The 17,854-nt window shown below is 34.0% G+C and overlaps 1 protein-coding gene across 1 annotated transcript; it reads right to left on the bottom strand.

Annotated features, from left to right (window-relative positions):
* Positions 1-7,062: 7,062 nt before the first annotated feature.
* LOC103951166 (dof zinc finger protein DOF3.5-like) lies at positions 7,063-8,660 on the bottom strand. The gene has a single exon (XM_048581169.1). The coding sequence runs from the start codon at positions 8,194-8,196 to the stop codon at positions 7,288-7,290; it is 909 nt and encodes a 302-aa protein (XP_048437126.1). The 5' UTR covers positions 8,197-8,660; the 3' UTR covers positions 7,063-7,287.
* Between the last annotated feature and the right edge of the window lie 9,194 nt (positions 8,661-17,854).

Here is a 17,854-nt window from a genome sequence, read left to right on the forward strand (position 1 = left end):
GTTTGTTTGACGTTTATTTAGGGTGATGTGTGTGCAGTAGTGCAGGCTGCATGTTATCTTAGCGTCTTTAACGAGATAAACAAGTTTTTTAGTACATCGATATTTTTATACTAAGGGAATGAAGAGTTCGGCAGAGCCAAATTGTTTTTTAAGTAGAAAGAGATCATTAAGGAGGAGCCACGGTTTTCATGGTAAAGGAATTCTGGGCCATTTATACCGACTTTTATTATTTCTACGAGTTCGAGCAGATAAAATCTTAGGTGTGCATATCGGTAACTTCCATTGCCTACCGGTTAGCGAAACTTTTCTAGTAGTACGAATCGTCATGCTTTGCTTGTTTCTATATGATAATATGCACCTTGGTTGCTGCAATTCCTGTGGATAATATAAAGAGTGAAGAATGAATGATCCTCTAAACAAAAATGTGATTTTGAGTGCGACTCAAGTGAGTGAGTGAAAGGGGCGACAAGAGCGAGTTGGACTTAAGAACGATCGACTAGTGGAGGGCCGATCCGTTTGGGTCAATGCTGAGAAAAATCAATGTAATTAGAGATTTTTCATTTCATGTAACTATGTTTTAGTCTCGGTAATGTCAATGTTCAACAAACATTTATCATGTATTCAAAGTATGTACTACCAGGTGAATAGACGATTGTCACGCAAAGAAATAAGTGACGGTCCATTTGGTTCGACGGTAGCACACAAGAATTTCTCTTGCTTCATGGGTCTTACAAGACTAGAAAATGGTCCCGTTCCCAAAGTCTAAAATTTTACGCGTGTTAAGAAAATGATAGTATTCCAACTTGCACGACAAAACTAGGAAGGGAGAAAATAGTCATTTCACATCACAAGTAGGTTCCCATAGGAAAAGAATTTTCACCGGATCGTTTTCTTGGGATCTTGTGATTGTGATTGATCATCGTACATGTGGTCAGAAATCATTTAAAAATTTAAAATTTAAAATTAAATATAAATAGTACTTAACGAAAACTGACCACACGATGTACGATGAATAGATCACGATCACGGAATCCCCACAAAAATAATCTAGCTAGGATCCTTTTCTTCCTATATAATCCAATCCACCCTTGCGAAATTTGGGCTACAACTTCCGCAATGGCTTTTGATCCTCCACCCAATCGACTGAGCTCTCTCTCTCCAGATGGAAGCGAAAAGTTGTGTGGTGTTGTTAAATTTGTGGTCGCAGATGGTACTTCTTGGAATGTTATTCTCTGTAAAAATTTGTTCCAGGATTTATCTGTGCGTAAATCGAAATATCCTTTCTGCTTGAACCTTCTCCTTCATAAACACCCATGGAGATGTGTTCCAAGCTTTATTGGATTACACCTTTTATTCCTTCTACTTTTTTTATTCTTTTTTCTTTTTCTTTTTTACCTTGGATTCTTAGTTGCTACTATGTTTTTGCTTTCTTTTTTTTTTTTTCAAAAAATATTCTGGTTTTAAGATTGTGTTTGCAAGAACTAAAATTATTATTATTATTTATTTGGGATTTAATATGAGCAACTATTTATTCATCCTGCAGTTTCTTGATGGGAGGATTTTTGTACGATGAAACAATATTTGAACAAGGTTGGCCGAAAGAGTTGTGATCCTGAACTAATTATTTATTATTCCGATTGCTCCGTAAAATAGAATAATATGAATAATTTTGAATCAAATATTTGGACTCCAATTTCTAGCTCAGGCTAAAAAGACAAAAGCAAAAAGAAAAATTTCTAGAATAATTTTAAATATCGCTTGATAATCAATAACAACAATATCGCTTAATAATAAAAAAGAATTTTGGACACATAATAGATCTTTTTGAAATCGTGGAAACAGTAAATAAATTAAAAAGGTTCAAAACACTGAGACTGAAGATAATTCTGGAAGGTTTACCAAAAAAAAAGAAGATAATTCTGGAAATATAATTTCCTACCTATTTTAGTATTTTGTACAAAAAGAACAATGACTGAAGATTAAATAATGTGAAGAGCGGAAATCCATACAGAAGTTGCTGATCTTGATCATTCCTTCTTCTGTTCATTTTTCACATTATCACAGAACTATGCCATGCAGAAAGAAACAATGTCAGCATGCTGCCCAAACTTCAAAACCAGCACTTTTATTTTTTCACTTTTGCTCTCTTCGATGTCTTGGGGAATCGTTCTTCGGGCTCTAAAACAAGAAATTTTTAGTTGCGAAGGAAATACGGATGGTATACCACGTGTTTTTATGCAAATGGTGATAATTTTTAAGTTATTAACTTTTTAACACATATAACCCACCATTTATATAAAGACACGTGATGTATCATCTCGTGTGACGGTCACATTGAAAAATAATCTCTCCTCTAAAACAACTTCAATCTGCATCTGCGACCAAAGAGATTCGAAATACTTGCGGCGCAAGCTCTCAAGAAATCAGTCCAGGATTTCTGTTTTCAATTCACTGTGATTCTCTTTCCAGACCTTTCTTAACATAGCACATCTGTCCATCTTTTTCGTTCTCGGCTTAGCCAAAAGATTACATGCCCGTGCTTGACGTGCTGCCTCTGGCCTTAACATAAAATGCACCTTGGTTGCTGCGATCCTGGCGGATAATATAGATTGATGAACGATTGATACACCAAACAAAAAAGTGATTGAGTCTGACTCAAGCGACTGAAAGGTGTGACAAGAGAGTGGGCTCAACTCACGAATGATGAACAAGTGAAGGATTGATCCTTTTGCGCCAGTATTGGGAAAACTCAATGTAGAGAGATTTCAACTATGTTTTAGTCTTAGTGATGTCAACGTTCAATAAACGTTTGTCATGTATTTAAAAAATGCACTACCGTCCAATAATCGATTGTTGGATATTAGTGACAGTCTACTTGGTTCCACGGTAGTACTCAAGAATTTGTCTTGCTCGATGGGTTACAACTTACAGGACTCCAAGAAAATGACCCATTCCAAAGTCTAATACTACGCGTGTTAAGAAAAAAGATAGTTTTTGTGGGACAAAATTACAAATAAAACAAAACACTATAAAAGGATAAATCGTCTTATGGAATTCGTGGGGACAAAATAGACATTTAACGTCACCCTTAGATCCTATATAACTCCCCCTTGCGAAATTAGGGTTAACAACTCACCCAATGGCTTTCAGCCTCCACCCTAGGGGTGGGTTCGAAAAATCGAAAACTAAAAAAAAACCAGACCGAAGCTAAAACCCACAGAAATATGCCCCAGAAAATACTTGAAACGGTCAATTTTATATCACCAAATCCTTCTCTTTCAATTTACTCACAAAAATATGCCCCTAAAAACCTAATTTTTATTCATAGTTCATGGAGTCTGAGAGGAACCCATCTGGGACTTAAAATTGTCAACAACGTATCTATAACTGGATATATACTCCTTCGTGTCGTCTCTAGTCATTTGATATCACAGAGGAGTTTTTGTCATCATCTTTTGTATTTGTAAGTTTATATATCTACCGGCCTTTTTTTTTTTTTTTTTTTTTTTTTTTTTCCTTCAGAAGCATGCTTAATTGGAGTGTCAGATATTGAACAATTGGATTGATAAGCAGACAGCAGTTGTACTGTTGTAGTATAAGGGTTTAGCTTTTAAGATTTTTGAGGTTGCCCTCTATGATTCTCTGAGTAAACTGAGAAACTGAGCAAAAGGGTAGCTTAGCGGTGGAGTCTACATGAGTGGGCAAGCTTTTAGAATATAGTTTCTAATTTCCTTATACACCATCTAATGAAAACCACTCTTCTAATTTCCTTGTGCACCATCTAATGAAAACCAGTCTGCAACTCTCCCAAAACGTACACATTTATAATTTCTGCAGTTTGGTCATCAATAATACTGCAGAGACTGAATAAGGATTAAAATTTGGTGGTCCATCTTTGTTTCATGCACACCTGACGCCACGGTGCAGTAGTTAATGTAACCGATTTGTGTGTGAAAATTTAAGGGGACTTAAAATTTATGTTTGTTGCACTTTCTATGTGTTTGTGTGTGCCTTTGCAGGGTTTTGAAAGACAATTCCGTAGCTTTTGCATGTGCATCCTACCTTTGACTTTATATAGAAGGATTATATAAAAGCGAAGGTAGGATGTTATGTTGCCTCCTAGGTCACCTAAGCATTGACCTTGAGGACTTGGAGATTTTATTTGTGCAAGACATGAACTGATGAAACCTTGAAGGTTTCTTTGACTTGTGTGATGTTTATATTAAGTTTGGACTTTTTGAAGAGTTAAACTTTGATGGTTATTTTAAGTTTGGACTTTGGAAGACTTAAATTTTAAATGTTTATTTTCATTGTCTTCGATTATAGTTGGAATTCTTATGTCATGTTGGAGATGTTAAAATTTCATATTTCAAAATTTTTCCGAAACTAAACCGGAAAAACCGCACCGGAAAAAAACCGAACAAAAAAAAAATCGAAAAAAGAAAGGACCAAACTGAACCGAAATTTCGATTTGGTTTCGGTTTTGGCAAAAAACCAAACCCAGCCTTACTCCACCCTATCTCTCTGTTCCGTTTAATATGAGTGATATAAGGTTTGTGTGTTGTTAAATGTGTGGCACATAGTTCTTGGAATTTTATTCTCAGTGAAATTTGGTTTCAGGATTTTATTTGAGCGTAAATCGAAATATCCTTTCTGCTTGAACCTTCTCCTTCCAGTGGAGATGTGTTCCAATGTTTACTGGATTACAACTGTTATTCTCAGGTAATTTAGTAAAAAATAAAAAAAAAATTGTACTATTTAGCCATAAATCAATGACATATTTTTGTTTTGAACTTAATCAATGTTATATTTTTATTAATTAGGCATTGGTTAATGATGAATGCCACATGGGCTTTAACTCATTATAAAAAACTAGAACTTGACTCTTCTATCATTCTCTTTCTTTCTCTTTATAAATGTCATATGGGCTTTAAACTATTATAATAGTTATAACATGAATATTCTATCATTCTCTCTCTCGTGCCCTTCACTTACATGGAGGAGTCTGCTCAACTCAAGGAAATGGAACTAGAAAACAGACACTGCATTGTAGTGTCTGAATCCAAATGTAAAAACAGAACCAGGAAGAGGACATTGCATTACAGTGTTTGAATCCAAAAGTAAAAAACAGAGCTATGAAACAGATACTGCATTAATTACAGTGTCTAAAGCTTAGGAGTGTGTGAGCGATGGAAAAAACAGAACCATGAAACAAACATTACAACATAATGTCTGAATTCAAAAGTAAAAAACAGAACCAAAAACCGGATGCTGCATTGCAGTGTTTGAATGTAAATGCAAAAAGAAGAAGGGAAGATTAGTGTGAGTGATGGAAAAAATAAAAGCAGTAAATGGACACTGTAACATAATGTCTAAATCCAAATGTAAAAAACAGATTTAGGAAATATAAAAACCATGAGAAAGGGGGTGTTAGTTGAAATCGGTGCCAGGTAATGGCAAATTTTGTAATTTTTGTTTATTCTAAATGTATATAAGTATTACAATACTTGACCTATTTATAATTAACATAAATATTGTTGATATATTGTTAATATTGTAACTTTTTTTTATTGATTTTATACAAAAAAAAAACCCCTTTATTCTTTCTATATTTTTATTTATTATTTAATATTCTTGCTACCATGTTTTTCCCTTTTTTTTCGCAAAATATTCTGGTTCCAATACTGTGTTTGGAAGAACTAAAATTATCATTATTTTTTATTGGGAGATTTCATATGAGTAACTATTAATTCATCTTGCAGTTTCTTGATAGGAGGATTTTTCTACGGTGAAACTAATATTTGGACCGCAATTGTCCAGCCCAAGTTTAAAAAATAAAACTTTAACGAAAAACTCCAGATCCTATTTACATTAACGAAAAATTATATTTTTACATTAAAAAGTCAATCCTGATACTATTTACTTTACCCTTCATTAGAATTCAATACTAAAAAATGATAATTGCTAAAATAAATATTAAAAAAAAGTTGACACAAATAATTATTTACAATAATTATAACTATAAAATTATAATTAAAATGTATAGTTTGAATATTTTAAGAACCGACTCAAATTATATTTAAATAACTTTAGAACGAATCAAACCAAATTTCGTATTGTTCATGTCTAGTCTCTATCTAATGACAAGCGAATTTTGTACCCGAACCATATATTAATAATTATTCATGTGTAACTTCAAATATATCTTTCTTCTTATTTCTAAATTTAAGAAATAGACTTGTTCACTGTTAATGTTTTGTGTAATTCCGTATGACTTTACAATGGATTAACAAAAGCAGTACCATTTTTTTTTTCAAAATTTAATCACCATTTGAAAAGTTAATTATGTGTTTTAGTATTTTAATCCAAAATCAACCAAGCCTAGTGTTGCAACAGAAGAAATTAAAAGTTAGAAGAAAATTAGGTATTCAGAACAAAAGGCGATTTAATTGTTAGAAGTGATCACTTGCTTAAATTGCTATACATGTGTCGTACTATTGGTGGAACCTCCTCGTTCCATCAATTTCATTTAACGAATATTTCTTATACATAAATATATCGTATTCAAGAATCAGAACCGTTTAAAAAAAAATTGTTTTGAACGAGTAAAAGTATAATTGATTAAGTAGCAAATTTTAATGGGGTAATCAAGTAGTGAAAAATGGTCTTATACATACATAACCACCCTCACATGACCTATAGTAGTTCGTGCAAGGTCGTAGCTAGCTTGTTTCTTATAGTGATGGTCCAAAGCTTTTTAATATAATATAAACGTTCTGGCGATTGAGAGTGAGCATATTATAAGGACATATATGATAAAGAAAAATTAACCCTAGAAGCCTCTTATTTGAATGTATATATAGATGAAACTTAAGGTGAGGAGATATTTTTCAATGTGTCTGAACACAGGGTAGTACACTATAGGTTATTATACAAGTAGAGAGAAGTTTTTTTTTTTTTTTTTTTTTCAAGAATCACTCCACTTGTATAATGACATAAAGTGTATGTACCAGTGTTTCGGGCCCACTGAAAAATTTCTCCAATGTGACAGCTCAACAGAAATTAACACTAATAATAAAGTAATAATTGACTATTCGCTCCATAACATATTATGAGAAAAAAAATTATTTTATTATTTTAGTATATATATATATATATATGCCTGCCATGGTATTCCTTTCCATGGCAATGTAACAGTACTAAACTTCTAACTATATAGGAAAAAAATTGTAAATTAAATGAAATTGACAACAAATAATTAATCAAAGCTTGTAAATTTGTATGCACTTAAGACCGTGAGAAAACTTCAAACCCCGAAAATTCAAAGGAGCTCCAATTATCGCCACACAAATTGGTCGATATCTTCATTTGATCATCGTCGGATGGTAGTGAACAGTCCAACTCTTGCGGATCCATCATAGGTTGCCATGTAAAACTAGCAGTACTGCTCGTCAAGGACGTCATTGCATCATCGGACCAAAACATATCTTGCACCACTTGTTCATCATCGCCTAGTAAACCCTGTAACTCAAATTCATGAATGTTCATATCATCATTGTGATTAATTCCCATAAAAGTTTGAACATTTTCTTCTTGTGATTGATGTCCTTCATGTAAATAATGATGACCAAGTGCTTCAACAAGATCATCAGCCTTTGAAGAATTATGCGAGCCGTCACGATCGTTCAATGCTGAACTTGAAATTACCAAGTTGGGGTCATGGTCATGACCATCAGGGATAGTGGAGTTGTGGTTCAAGAATTTGGCAAACACCACAGCTAAATCAATATCTGGTGCATTAGATCCACCTGGCTGCGTATTTCCGGCCAGATCATCTTCAGTAGTAGTTGATGAGTTGTGATGCTGAAAATAACTTAATGAACCGTGGTCAGCCTGTGAGAGCCTGGCTGCCTTACCACGGCGGTTCTTGCGGCAGCCGCCACCAACGGGGATGTTGCGTAAGGAGCCGCCTTTAGTCCAATATCTCCTGCACCCTTTGCAAAAGTACCTTGGCTGTGAGAGGCTGTAGTTGTTGTAGTAGCAAAATTTTGTGTTGGAAGAGGCACATCGAGGGCAGTTTGGGGCAATCTCAATATGGGATTTGTTCCATGGTCTCTTCATCTCCATCATCATGAATTGCTCTAGCCCAGATCGAGGGCATTGTAGTATTTGTTCAACGCTAGGAGCTATGAACATTTTGCATAACCAGTTGTGATCACAATTTGGAAGTGGGATTGTGAGGAGAGTTTTGGGGGTATATAAAATATAAGAGGGTTTTGGAGTTTGGAGGGTATGTGTTGGAGTTAGTGCAAAAGCATGTGTGTGCGTGTGTGTGGGAGTGAAATTTGTATGTGAATCTCTTACTAATTTGGAAGGTGGGGTTGGAGATGAACGTGGGCGGTTGGGGAAGCGTTACGACCAAGGAAGGGTGTGAGATTGGGATTGTGATTGTGATTGTGATTGTGATTGTTATCATGATTTTAGACAAATTTTAAATGTACTCGAAGACGTTCACATGATTAATATGTTATTTTTTTTTTTTTAATATAGGAAGTATTTTATCATACATTGATGACCGAATAATTTCTCTTCCCATGTAATTTTGATACCATATAAAGTGGTATCGTACTTTTGTTCTCTGAATCAAAATGAAATGCAAAAACAAAGCATGTGACCCCAAAAAAAATGTATTCCTTTAATTTGATCTATTTCCATAGATCAACTCCATGGCGTTATGTAGTTATATGGCTTGTTTGGAAGTATTTCTAAAATAACTAAAAGCGTTTTTGTGGAAATATTTTTAGAATTAATTCTTAATAAATATGTAAGTGCTTTTAGAACCCAATAACATTTTCTTTAAAAGCACTTCAAGTGTTATAATATGTGATATTAATAGAGTTGATTTGCCTCACTTCTAGGGTTATCAATACACAATAAACATTGTGTTCACAATTCTATTAAAATTATAACACAATGTTTATTGTGTATTGATAACCCTAGAAGTGAGGCAAATCAACTCTATTAATATCACACATTATAACACTTAAATAATACATTACATTACAAAGTATTCCTTATACACATAACAAATTATCATGATTTTGATATTGTGAAGTGAGTTAATTATCTTCGTGTTTACATGCACGTTATGGTATGCTCTTTACTAGGCGGGTTAGTCGTGGCTCTTTTCGATTCATGTGTTATATCTTTCATTGGGGAGTTCATATGAGGGTGATTGAGGTTGATAAGTCAAAGCTTCTTAGTTGTCATAGTTGCTGTGTCTCCAAATTACAAAAATGGCCTTGCCTTGCCTCAATAACGTATAGAGAAATGCTAAAGAGAGTCTTTGTGAACTCTCCTTCACCTCATGTTTTTGGCGCAAATTTATGCCAACATTATGCAAAAAAATATGAGATTGTGGTGAGTTCATGAAGAGTCTTACTTTGAGAGAGTCTTCTTAGCATTCTCTAACATTTATTATATGGTCCCTAGGGATTAGAGAACTTGCAATCAGGGCAATGGGTTTGAGGAATAAATGCTTAAGTATAACTTAAGAGGATGAAGGTTATTAGAAGCATGATTAACATGAGGAGCAAAATTACAAGTATACCTAATTAGCTTATGTGGACCTTCCCTGACTATAATTAATTAATTAAAAAGGATGACGGTTATCACTAACAGCTTTAATGATACGAATAAAGTTACAAGTATAAACAGACTAAATAGTCATGATTTTTTTTTTTTAATTTGTATTTTATCCCTCTGAGTTTGTAAAATCAATAAAAATTCAAATAATATATATCAATCTTAATAACATGCGTGTTTTTTTTTTTTTTTAACAAACGATATTTATACTAAGGAGAAGAGGGTAAGCTTAGTTTGATAATGAGATAACAATAATGTGATTCAAAATAAGCTTAAATCTAAGAAAATGTTGCAAATGGTGAAATGCCCCTAATGATTATGGTCTTTTTCTTTAATTATTGTGTTTCAGGTTGAAGCTTTTTCTTAATTAGATTAGTGCATATTATTGCTTGCATTTAAAAAACAAATTGTAAAAAAAAAGTTAAAATTAAAGTTAATATATATTAAAGAATGCAATCTTCATCAAAGTCAACAAATTAATTGTCTGCATGAAATGCATGTATGGATTATGCAGTGTACGTTGCTTCTCGTGATTAACGGGGAATGAGTGCAACTGTGCAAGGAGATTTCCCCTTCGTTAATCAAATCATAATTCATAAGGCTAACGTCGCAGGTGCGTATCTTACACCTACTTTGCATTTCACGTCCCGTAACCCACATGACCCACTCTGTTTGGTGGCACCATTTCATTCCTCTCAAATTTTAATTTTACGTTAATTAATTAACAACATTAATATATCAGGTCACTGTACGTGTTGGTCCGCAACTTTATTTACGATTAATCTTTTAATTTCATAATCTTAATCACAGTCAACGTATCTGCTGCTCTTTATATATACCAGCCATGCATTTCCCTTAGTAATCTAACTACCTTTAGTTGCTACTGCTGCTAGTTGTTTGTATATTAGCTAGGTGTGCTTCATAAATTTCAAGTAAACATATTACATAAAGGGAAAATAATGAAATTTGCGAGTTTTTGTTAATGCAATGGAAGAGAAACGATCAAATTTGCGAGTTTTTAATAATGCAAGGGAAGAGAGAAATCGAATTTTGTATCTCTTCCAATATTTGGAACTGAAATATAACCAAGAATTAGTTGGTAAAATTTTTGCGAATAAACTTGTAATTAAGTATCACTAGGTAATAGCTAATTTTAATTAGGATATCAAATTGCACTCATCATGCATCTAAACCTGCAATTCTTTTGCTAAGTTAGAAATCGACCTTGAACTTATATGTCATTCTCATTACCCCATCCTCCCTCGCCAATACTTGAAATTAATATCAAATACTTACGCATTCCTTTCCAATGTTCGGTGCCAACAATACTTCTAATTCAAACTAATAGTGTTATAACATAACATCTGTGCATATAATCAGAGTATAAAAGAACATTGCATAATTTAGGTACATATATATAACATAAGAACACAACTTCACATCCTTCGATCGCCTTTAATTTCCTCATTTGAATTTTTCACAAATGCTATTTCTAATTTGAGTTGTCCAATTTCCTATCAACCACATTCATTTCATTTTCATGGCCATATACATAACATGCTTTATTATAATATTTTGGGTATTGTTATCCACATACCCATTTTTACTTCTTACACACTCCTCTCAACTTTTGGTCCCCGGATCGAATGAATTAAAAAAGATCAATGATAAAAAATTTAACAAAGTATGTGTGAAAGATAAAAATGAGTGTGTGAATAGCATTATCATAATATTTTACATTGAATTTCATTAAAGTAAAGATTTTGACAGGGTTTCATTTGCGAAGAGATTTAAAACTTTTTACGGTATTCATGCATGTATCACATGATAATTAATACTTCACACAAAACTGGCACTCTAACAATTGACATTTTCGTCATTACTATGAAACCATTTATTAGTATTGCTGTGATAACCAACAAGAAATGTATATTACTGTCGGATTTTAAGCAAAATCTGACAGAAAATGGATGCAGTGGCAGATATAATAAGTGACAGAATTGCCAGCGTCAGGAAATGAATTTTCCGACAGAAAATACTATAAAACTGATAGAAATTGTGTCGGATATAACCGACAGAGAATTTATTAATAATGAATAAATAAAAGCATTATCTGTCGGATAAAACCGACAGAAAAAATATTAATAATAAAAAAAATATAAACCACTTTCTGAATCATTTCTTTCCCTTTCAAGTTGGCCTCCCCTACATTCACTGCATTTTCCAGCGAGCAAATCTCGAGTATTCCTGCAACAAAACAACTAGCGAAAGGATCCGTGAGCACCCTGCACAAACTACCCCCAAACTTTATCATTCTTGAAAATCAACAGATCTTCGACATGCAAAACCAAGACAATCAACTGAGGGAATGAATCTTTAATTTGGATATTGATCCGTGTTTTCTCTCACTTGCGTAATACCGTATCCAAGATTTGGAGTCCGCTCTTGTGCATACATCAGAACACGGATGGGTGTAAAAATCACAGCACAAAAAAACTTTGAAAATAACATCATCAAAACCGAAGTTTGGGGGTGATTGCGTTTTTACCTAAAGATGGGGGAGTCTTGGATGATCCACCATGGATCTGGAACTTTTGGGTGTTGGTGCACCTCCCTTGTTGTAGATCCGTGTACTCTTGAAAAAAAAAAATGTTGCATGGATGTGTTAGTTCTTTGATTTTTCCATGACGATAAACTCAATTGAACTCCATGGCAGCAAAATGAGATTTTTACCTTTGACTTAGGGGTTTCGCTACCGAGATCCAGTGCAGATGATGGCTTTCATGAACAGGACCAAGAGCCATAGCGGCATGGATTACAGTTTCAGATCATGAGAAATGGAGGTAAAGGGTTTGTGTTGAACAGCAATGAAGACTAGATTTTGTGTAGGTCGAGAGTTATGAAGACATTTCTCATGGTTGATGGAGGAGCGACTATGGCTTCTACCTAAGGTTTGTATTGGTTTGAGAAAGGACTAAGAGAAATGAGAAGACCTCTTTCAGTTTCTAGAGAGAGAAGGACCTAGGGTTTCTAATTACACTCAGAAATGAAAGCAATGAGAGAAACCTATGGCTTTTCATTTGGAATCCTAGGGTGATCCTTTTCCTGATGCATGACATGTGTTCGCATCGTAAGCTTCTGGGCTTACCGAGGACATTGTGGACATTTGCGGAAGTAGAGAGCCATGTGGGCTCTGGGCTCGAGCTCATCAAAAGCTGAAATGAGAATGGGTGTAGCTGCTAGGGTTTTGCTTTGTTCGTGTCGGTTATAACTGCCAGAATACTAAAATAATAACAGCTAGAAACTAAAATAATAAAATATATAATTTCTGTCGGTTATAACCGCCACCATTAACTTAAAAATCGCCGGAATATGTTAAAAATATTTATTTAAAAAAAATTCAAAAATACTAGCAGTTATAATAATTTTATGACGGTTGCATCCGACACTAAATATTCACTAGGAATTTATGTCATATATAACCGACAGGATTTCAATATTATCCGACACTAACTGAATGATGTGTAGGATATCTTTTATCCGACATAATGGCTTATTAAATCGGCACCATCATCCGACACCTAAATCTAATATTGTAGTAGTGTGTGTAAGACAACACTATTACGCAATGGTGAAGCCATAAATTGTTAGGCAGAGGGGCGGGATTTTAAAGGGTTGGCCTAAAAATATTTAGACAACCAAATCCTTTTAGGCACTAGACAATATTAATGTCTATTATAACGCGTACCTAAAGTAAATGTTTTTGGTGTGAAATGACCAAAATATGCCTGGTGAGAGTGTCTTGAATAAATATAGGTTGAGTTGTGATTTTTGGGAAGGGTGAAGAGGCGGACCGTCACTCCTGGACTTGATTTCCAACGAGAGGAAGGGCTGCCGCCCCTCCTTGACCCTATGTAGCTTCGCACCTCCTATTACATGAAATTAAAAATTAGCATTTTCGTGTTATCTAAACAGCATTATTCTTTATGTACATACATCAAACTAAATCTTAAATGGGTTTTCATCATATGTGATAATATATGAAATAAATAATATGTTTGGGACTCTGATGAATAAAATAGTTAATCCAGGGTTTAATGATTTTATTGCGATACGTGTGCCATAACTGACAGAGAGAGTGATGAACCCGTCCATCTCCCAGCTACAACTTTGTTTAGCTAATAGATAGTGATCAACTGGTCCATATACCGCCTAGATTTTTGTTTACAAGCCATGGAATACTTCATAACAACAATGCTGGCCAAGAAAACAAACGAAGTCAATTCAGATGACGTCCTCGTGATACATTCTGGATTTCCTCCCCCACCCCCCAAAAAATATCAATACAGTTGAATGTCACTATTATTGCACGCAGAAAGGATTCATGTTAAAAACTTAAAATTGGTGTTTAATTGTGGGCAACTATCAATCTCACACGATCAGGAATTGCAATATATCAATCAATTCTATGGGATTCAAACATTTGATCATGGGCTAAATCACGTGGGGGTTTGGCGTCGCTTTCACGATGTAGATGCGAAGTAGAGGATCAATAGCTTCCACGTCTCTACCTCTCCTTAGTTTTTAATTTTTCAGATACACAATATCACAAATGATCACTAAACAGAGTGCTTCCTATCTTCCTCGTTGCAAGTCGCCAAGGCTGGGAAGGATTTATATATCGTGAGCAATACCATTATCATGATGTTCCGTATTAATAACACAATAATATGCATAAATTTTTATTTATATGTCTTTACATTATTAATACGGAACACGTGCATGCATATCATGAAAGTTGTTGTCGATCCTTCTTTTAAATTAATAAGAGATCATGATCAATGTGCCTTAAACTAAACGCAGCTACAACCGGTGGAATAGCACGTGCACAATATAAAAATCTGTTGCATGCATGACCCGTATGACTACAGTTCGAGTAACCTGTGAGATGATGATTCATTATCTTCTATATATGAGAAAGTAGCTAGACATGTATGCATGCTTAACGCCAGCCAGATAAGGTTTTGGGTGGGACATTATATATGTATTACTATATGACCTGGACCAGCCTGATGAAATGAGTAGTTATGTCTTTCAATGTCACCACTTGATGGTAGATATCAATTAAGCTCTTGGTGCAAAATCCTTTTCAAGTTTTTCATGTTGGATTATTTATCATAAGAACAATATTTGTATCCATTCCATGAGGTGCACTAACTTGTCCGCTTCTTTGTATTGATGTATTTTCACCGCAATTTTAATAATAGAAACTGTAGATCAATTTCGATTTTATAATTATAAACAATCAATCAAACCAAAGTTCCTTTAATCATCTATATGTAATAGTAAATGGATAGTTCATCGTGAATATGTTACTCGATGTTAACATTGTCTATTTGTTCAACACATATGGATGATTAAACAATATATCTCTGATTTGATTGAGTTTTTGTAAAGATGATTTTTTCTTGATAATTAAAAAAATAAACAATTTCGATTTGAGTTTTATATGATGAAAATACGCTAATCACAAGGGGTAAACATGACGAATCATCCCATTGGATTGTTGCAAGTATTTTATTGTGAATAGTTGTTATGAAAAAAGTACACGTCTATATAAGAAGCTTTGAAACGTCAAAATTAAGATTTTAGAAAAATGAAACTCCCACATCACTAATGTGAGACTAATTTATAAGTTGTAGCATCGAAAATCAATAACCATGCATGCAACTTTTTCTACTACTCCATTACCTCCTGGTTTGACAACTGATTTTTCAATGTCCAGTTAGCATTCACATTTGCACTTGCCCCTGCAACAATGGTGGCTTTTGATCTGTCAGGTTCGTTACTTACAACAGTTCTTACTTCACCCGGATCAACTTCATGGTGTTTTTCTCTGGTCAACGAGGACAAATGGCATTCACCGTGTAGACTGAAATATCATGAAAAAGAACAATGTCAATGCCCATGAGGAATTGGATTTTTTTTTTGCATCAAACTGTCCATTGTTATAGGGCTCGCTTAAAAAGTGCTTTTAAATGGCTAATAATGTTTTTAATGAAAATATTTTTAGAACCAATTCTTAGTAAAAATGAAAATGAATATTGGAAAAACACTTGGAGTGCTTCTTGCAAGAAGCACATAACTGGAGCCACTTTATGTGCTTTTGGAACCAAGATATATATATATATATATATATATATATATATATATATATATATATTTTTTTTTTTTCCCTAAATGCGTTTTCAATCAATTGAAAGCACTTTCCAAACAAGCCCTAATCACCATGTAAATTCGGGGAGAGTGCTAGCAACCTTTGTACTAACCTTTGCATTTGGACTTTTTCACTGTATCAAAGTCATGCGAGTCTTCCTGGAGGAGGCTGGAATTTTGGAAGGGTGGACTGCCGTGGCAAAGTCACCGACTGGTCCACTTTTTTTATTAAAAAAAAAAAATCAAGTGTCATTTTTTATTGAAAATATGCCTCAAAGGCCAATAATGAGATGATACATTGCAGACGTTTCACATATTAAACTAATTTAGTTTAACCTAATTAGGACAAAGATTATTGTTTTGAGCCATCACGCTAAGTGTTGTATGCCTAAACAATAAGTCTAAGGAAAATGTAATACAGAGAATGTAATCTGAAGAAATTAGATTCAAGAGACCTTTCCCTTCCATACACATACCCTAAATGTCCCTGGCCATAGAAGCTAATTGGGCATTGACAGTCTAGTAAGATCAGTACATTCTATGTCATTTCTTTTTAGAAAGTGACTGGTCTTGTCACACTCCGATCTGGAGAATATGTTCAGAACTGACATGTGACACCAAAACGTTCATGTTCCACTATCATATCTTGCTTCTGAGACATGAGAAAGAAAACAAAGACCAACAGTTCAAAAGCTTAGTAACTTTTCTTTTTATTTCATGGTTGCATCCAATCCTTAGATTAGACCCTAAACAGGAACCATTCGTAGTACGTCTTTCTATTTTATTTTTTTTATTTAGGGTTAATCCCATGAACCATAGTCAACCCAGTTTTCATATCCAATAACTTTTGAAAGGTTTAATTCTACACAAGAGTGTTACTGGTCACAGACATATAACATAATAAAAATGATTGAGTGAAATTCCAAGTTTAATGATATATTATATACCATAAGAAATGGTAGAAGAAGGCACACGGATTTAATCAATTATAAATTAAGCTCAATGTAAAGAGAAATTGATGGTCATGATCAGCTATCACTGATCATCAAAAGCTACGAACTTCAAGTAAGTTCAGCTTACATTTGGACTTATGGACTTTGCAGTTTAACAAATAGAATAGAGTATTAAACATAAGTACTAATTCAGCAACTGAGAACTTCGCATTGAAAACCAACAAAATTCCAACTAACTTCAGAAGCAATCATCCAAATAACTTGCTTTTGTAGTTTACGCGCGTGAAACCGTTGTTCATGAAAAAAAGAAATACTGTGCAGACCGTTATAACGTCTAATATATTGGCCTTTACTCATAGTCCATACTCCATACTCCATTCGAGTAATCGCAAACGAATACACCTTCTTATTGCCAGCGGAAGAGCCTCCTATGACAATTTACCCGAGGTTTAACAGTCGGATTCGATAAATGTTTCTCCATTTACTTTATCAACTAGTCCCATGGAATCATCAAATCAAAATACAATCTTCAAAGCGTTCATTTTATCGGCCCATAACTATCAATTAGATGTGAGTTATCCCATTGAAGCAAAGAAAATATAAGAGAGCTTGATGCAAGAATTACTTGACACTCAAATTAAACCCTCGTTTGACAATTCTAGTAGAATGGATAAGTGAGGGATCGTTCTAGACCGGGAATTAGGAGGGCTTGCTAAAACCTTCTAAATTGACTTAAAAACGTAAAAACAATATAAAACACTAAACTAGACTCAAAGAATGTGAAACTGAACGTTAAAACACTAAGACAAACCAAAAGAATCAAAATGCTTTAAAAACACAAACTAAATTGATTTCTAACTATATTGCACATTAAAGCAAAAGGGGGATTGAGGTTTGATGACAATTGAAATAACGAAACAAGAATGTAATTGATGAAATAAGATGGTTGGTGAATTAGCTAGAGGTTCTTTCTCCACACATGATATTTATGCATATGAATCAATTTCCAGTTATTCCTTCATTGAATTATGAACGACAAT

The sequence above is a fragment of a genome, unplaced genomic scaffold (genome assembly GCF_019419815.1).
Source record: "Pyrus x bretschneideri cultivar Hongxiangsu unplaced genomic scaffold, Pyrus_bretschneideri_v1 Contig16, whole genome shotgun sequence".
Classification (NCBI taxonomy): Eukaryota; Viridiplantae; Streptophyta; class Magnoliopsida; order Rosales; family Rosaceae; genus Pyrus; species Pyrus x bretschneideri.

What these genes read in the sequence shown, in the direction of transcription:
- LOC103951166 (XM_048581169.1), bottom strand. Translation starts at nt 8,196, where the DNA reads ATGTTCATAGCTCCTAGCGTTGAACAAATACTACAATGCCCTCGATCT.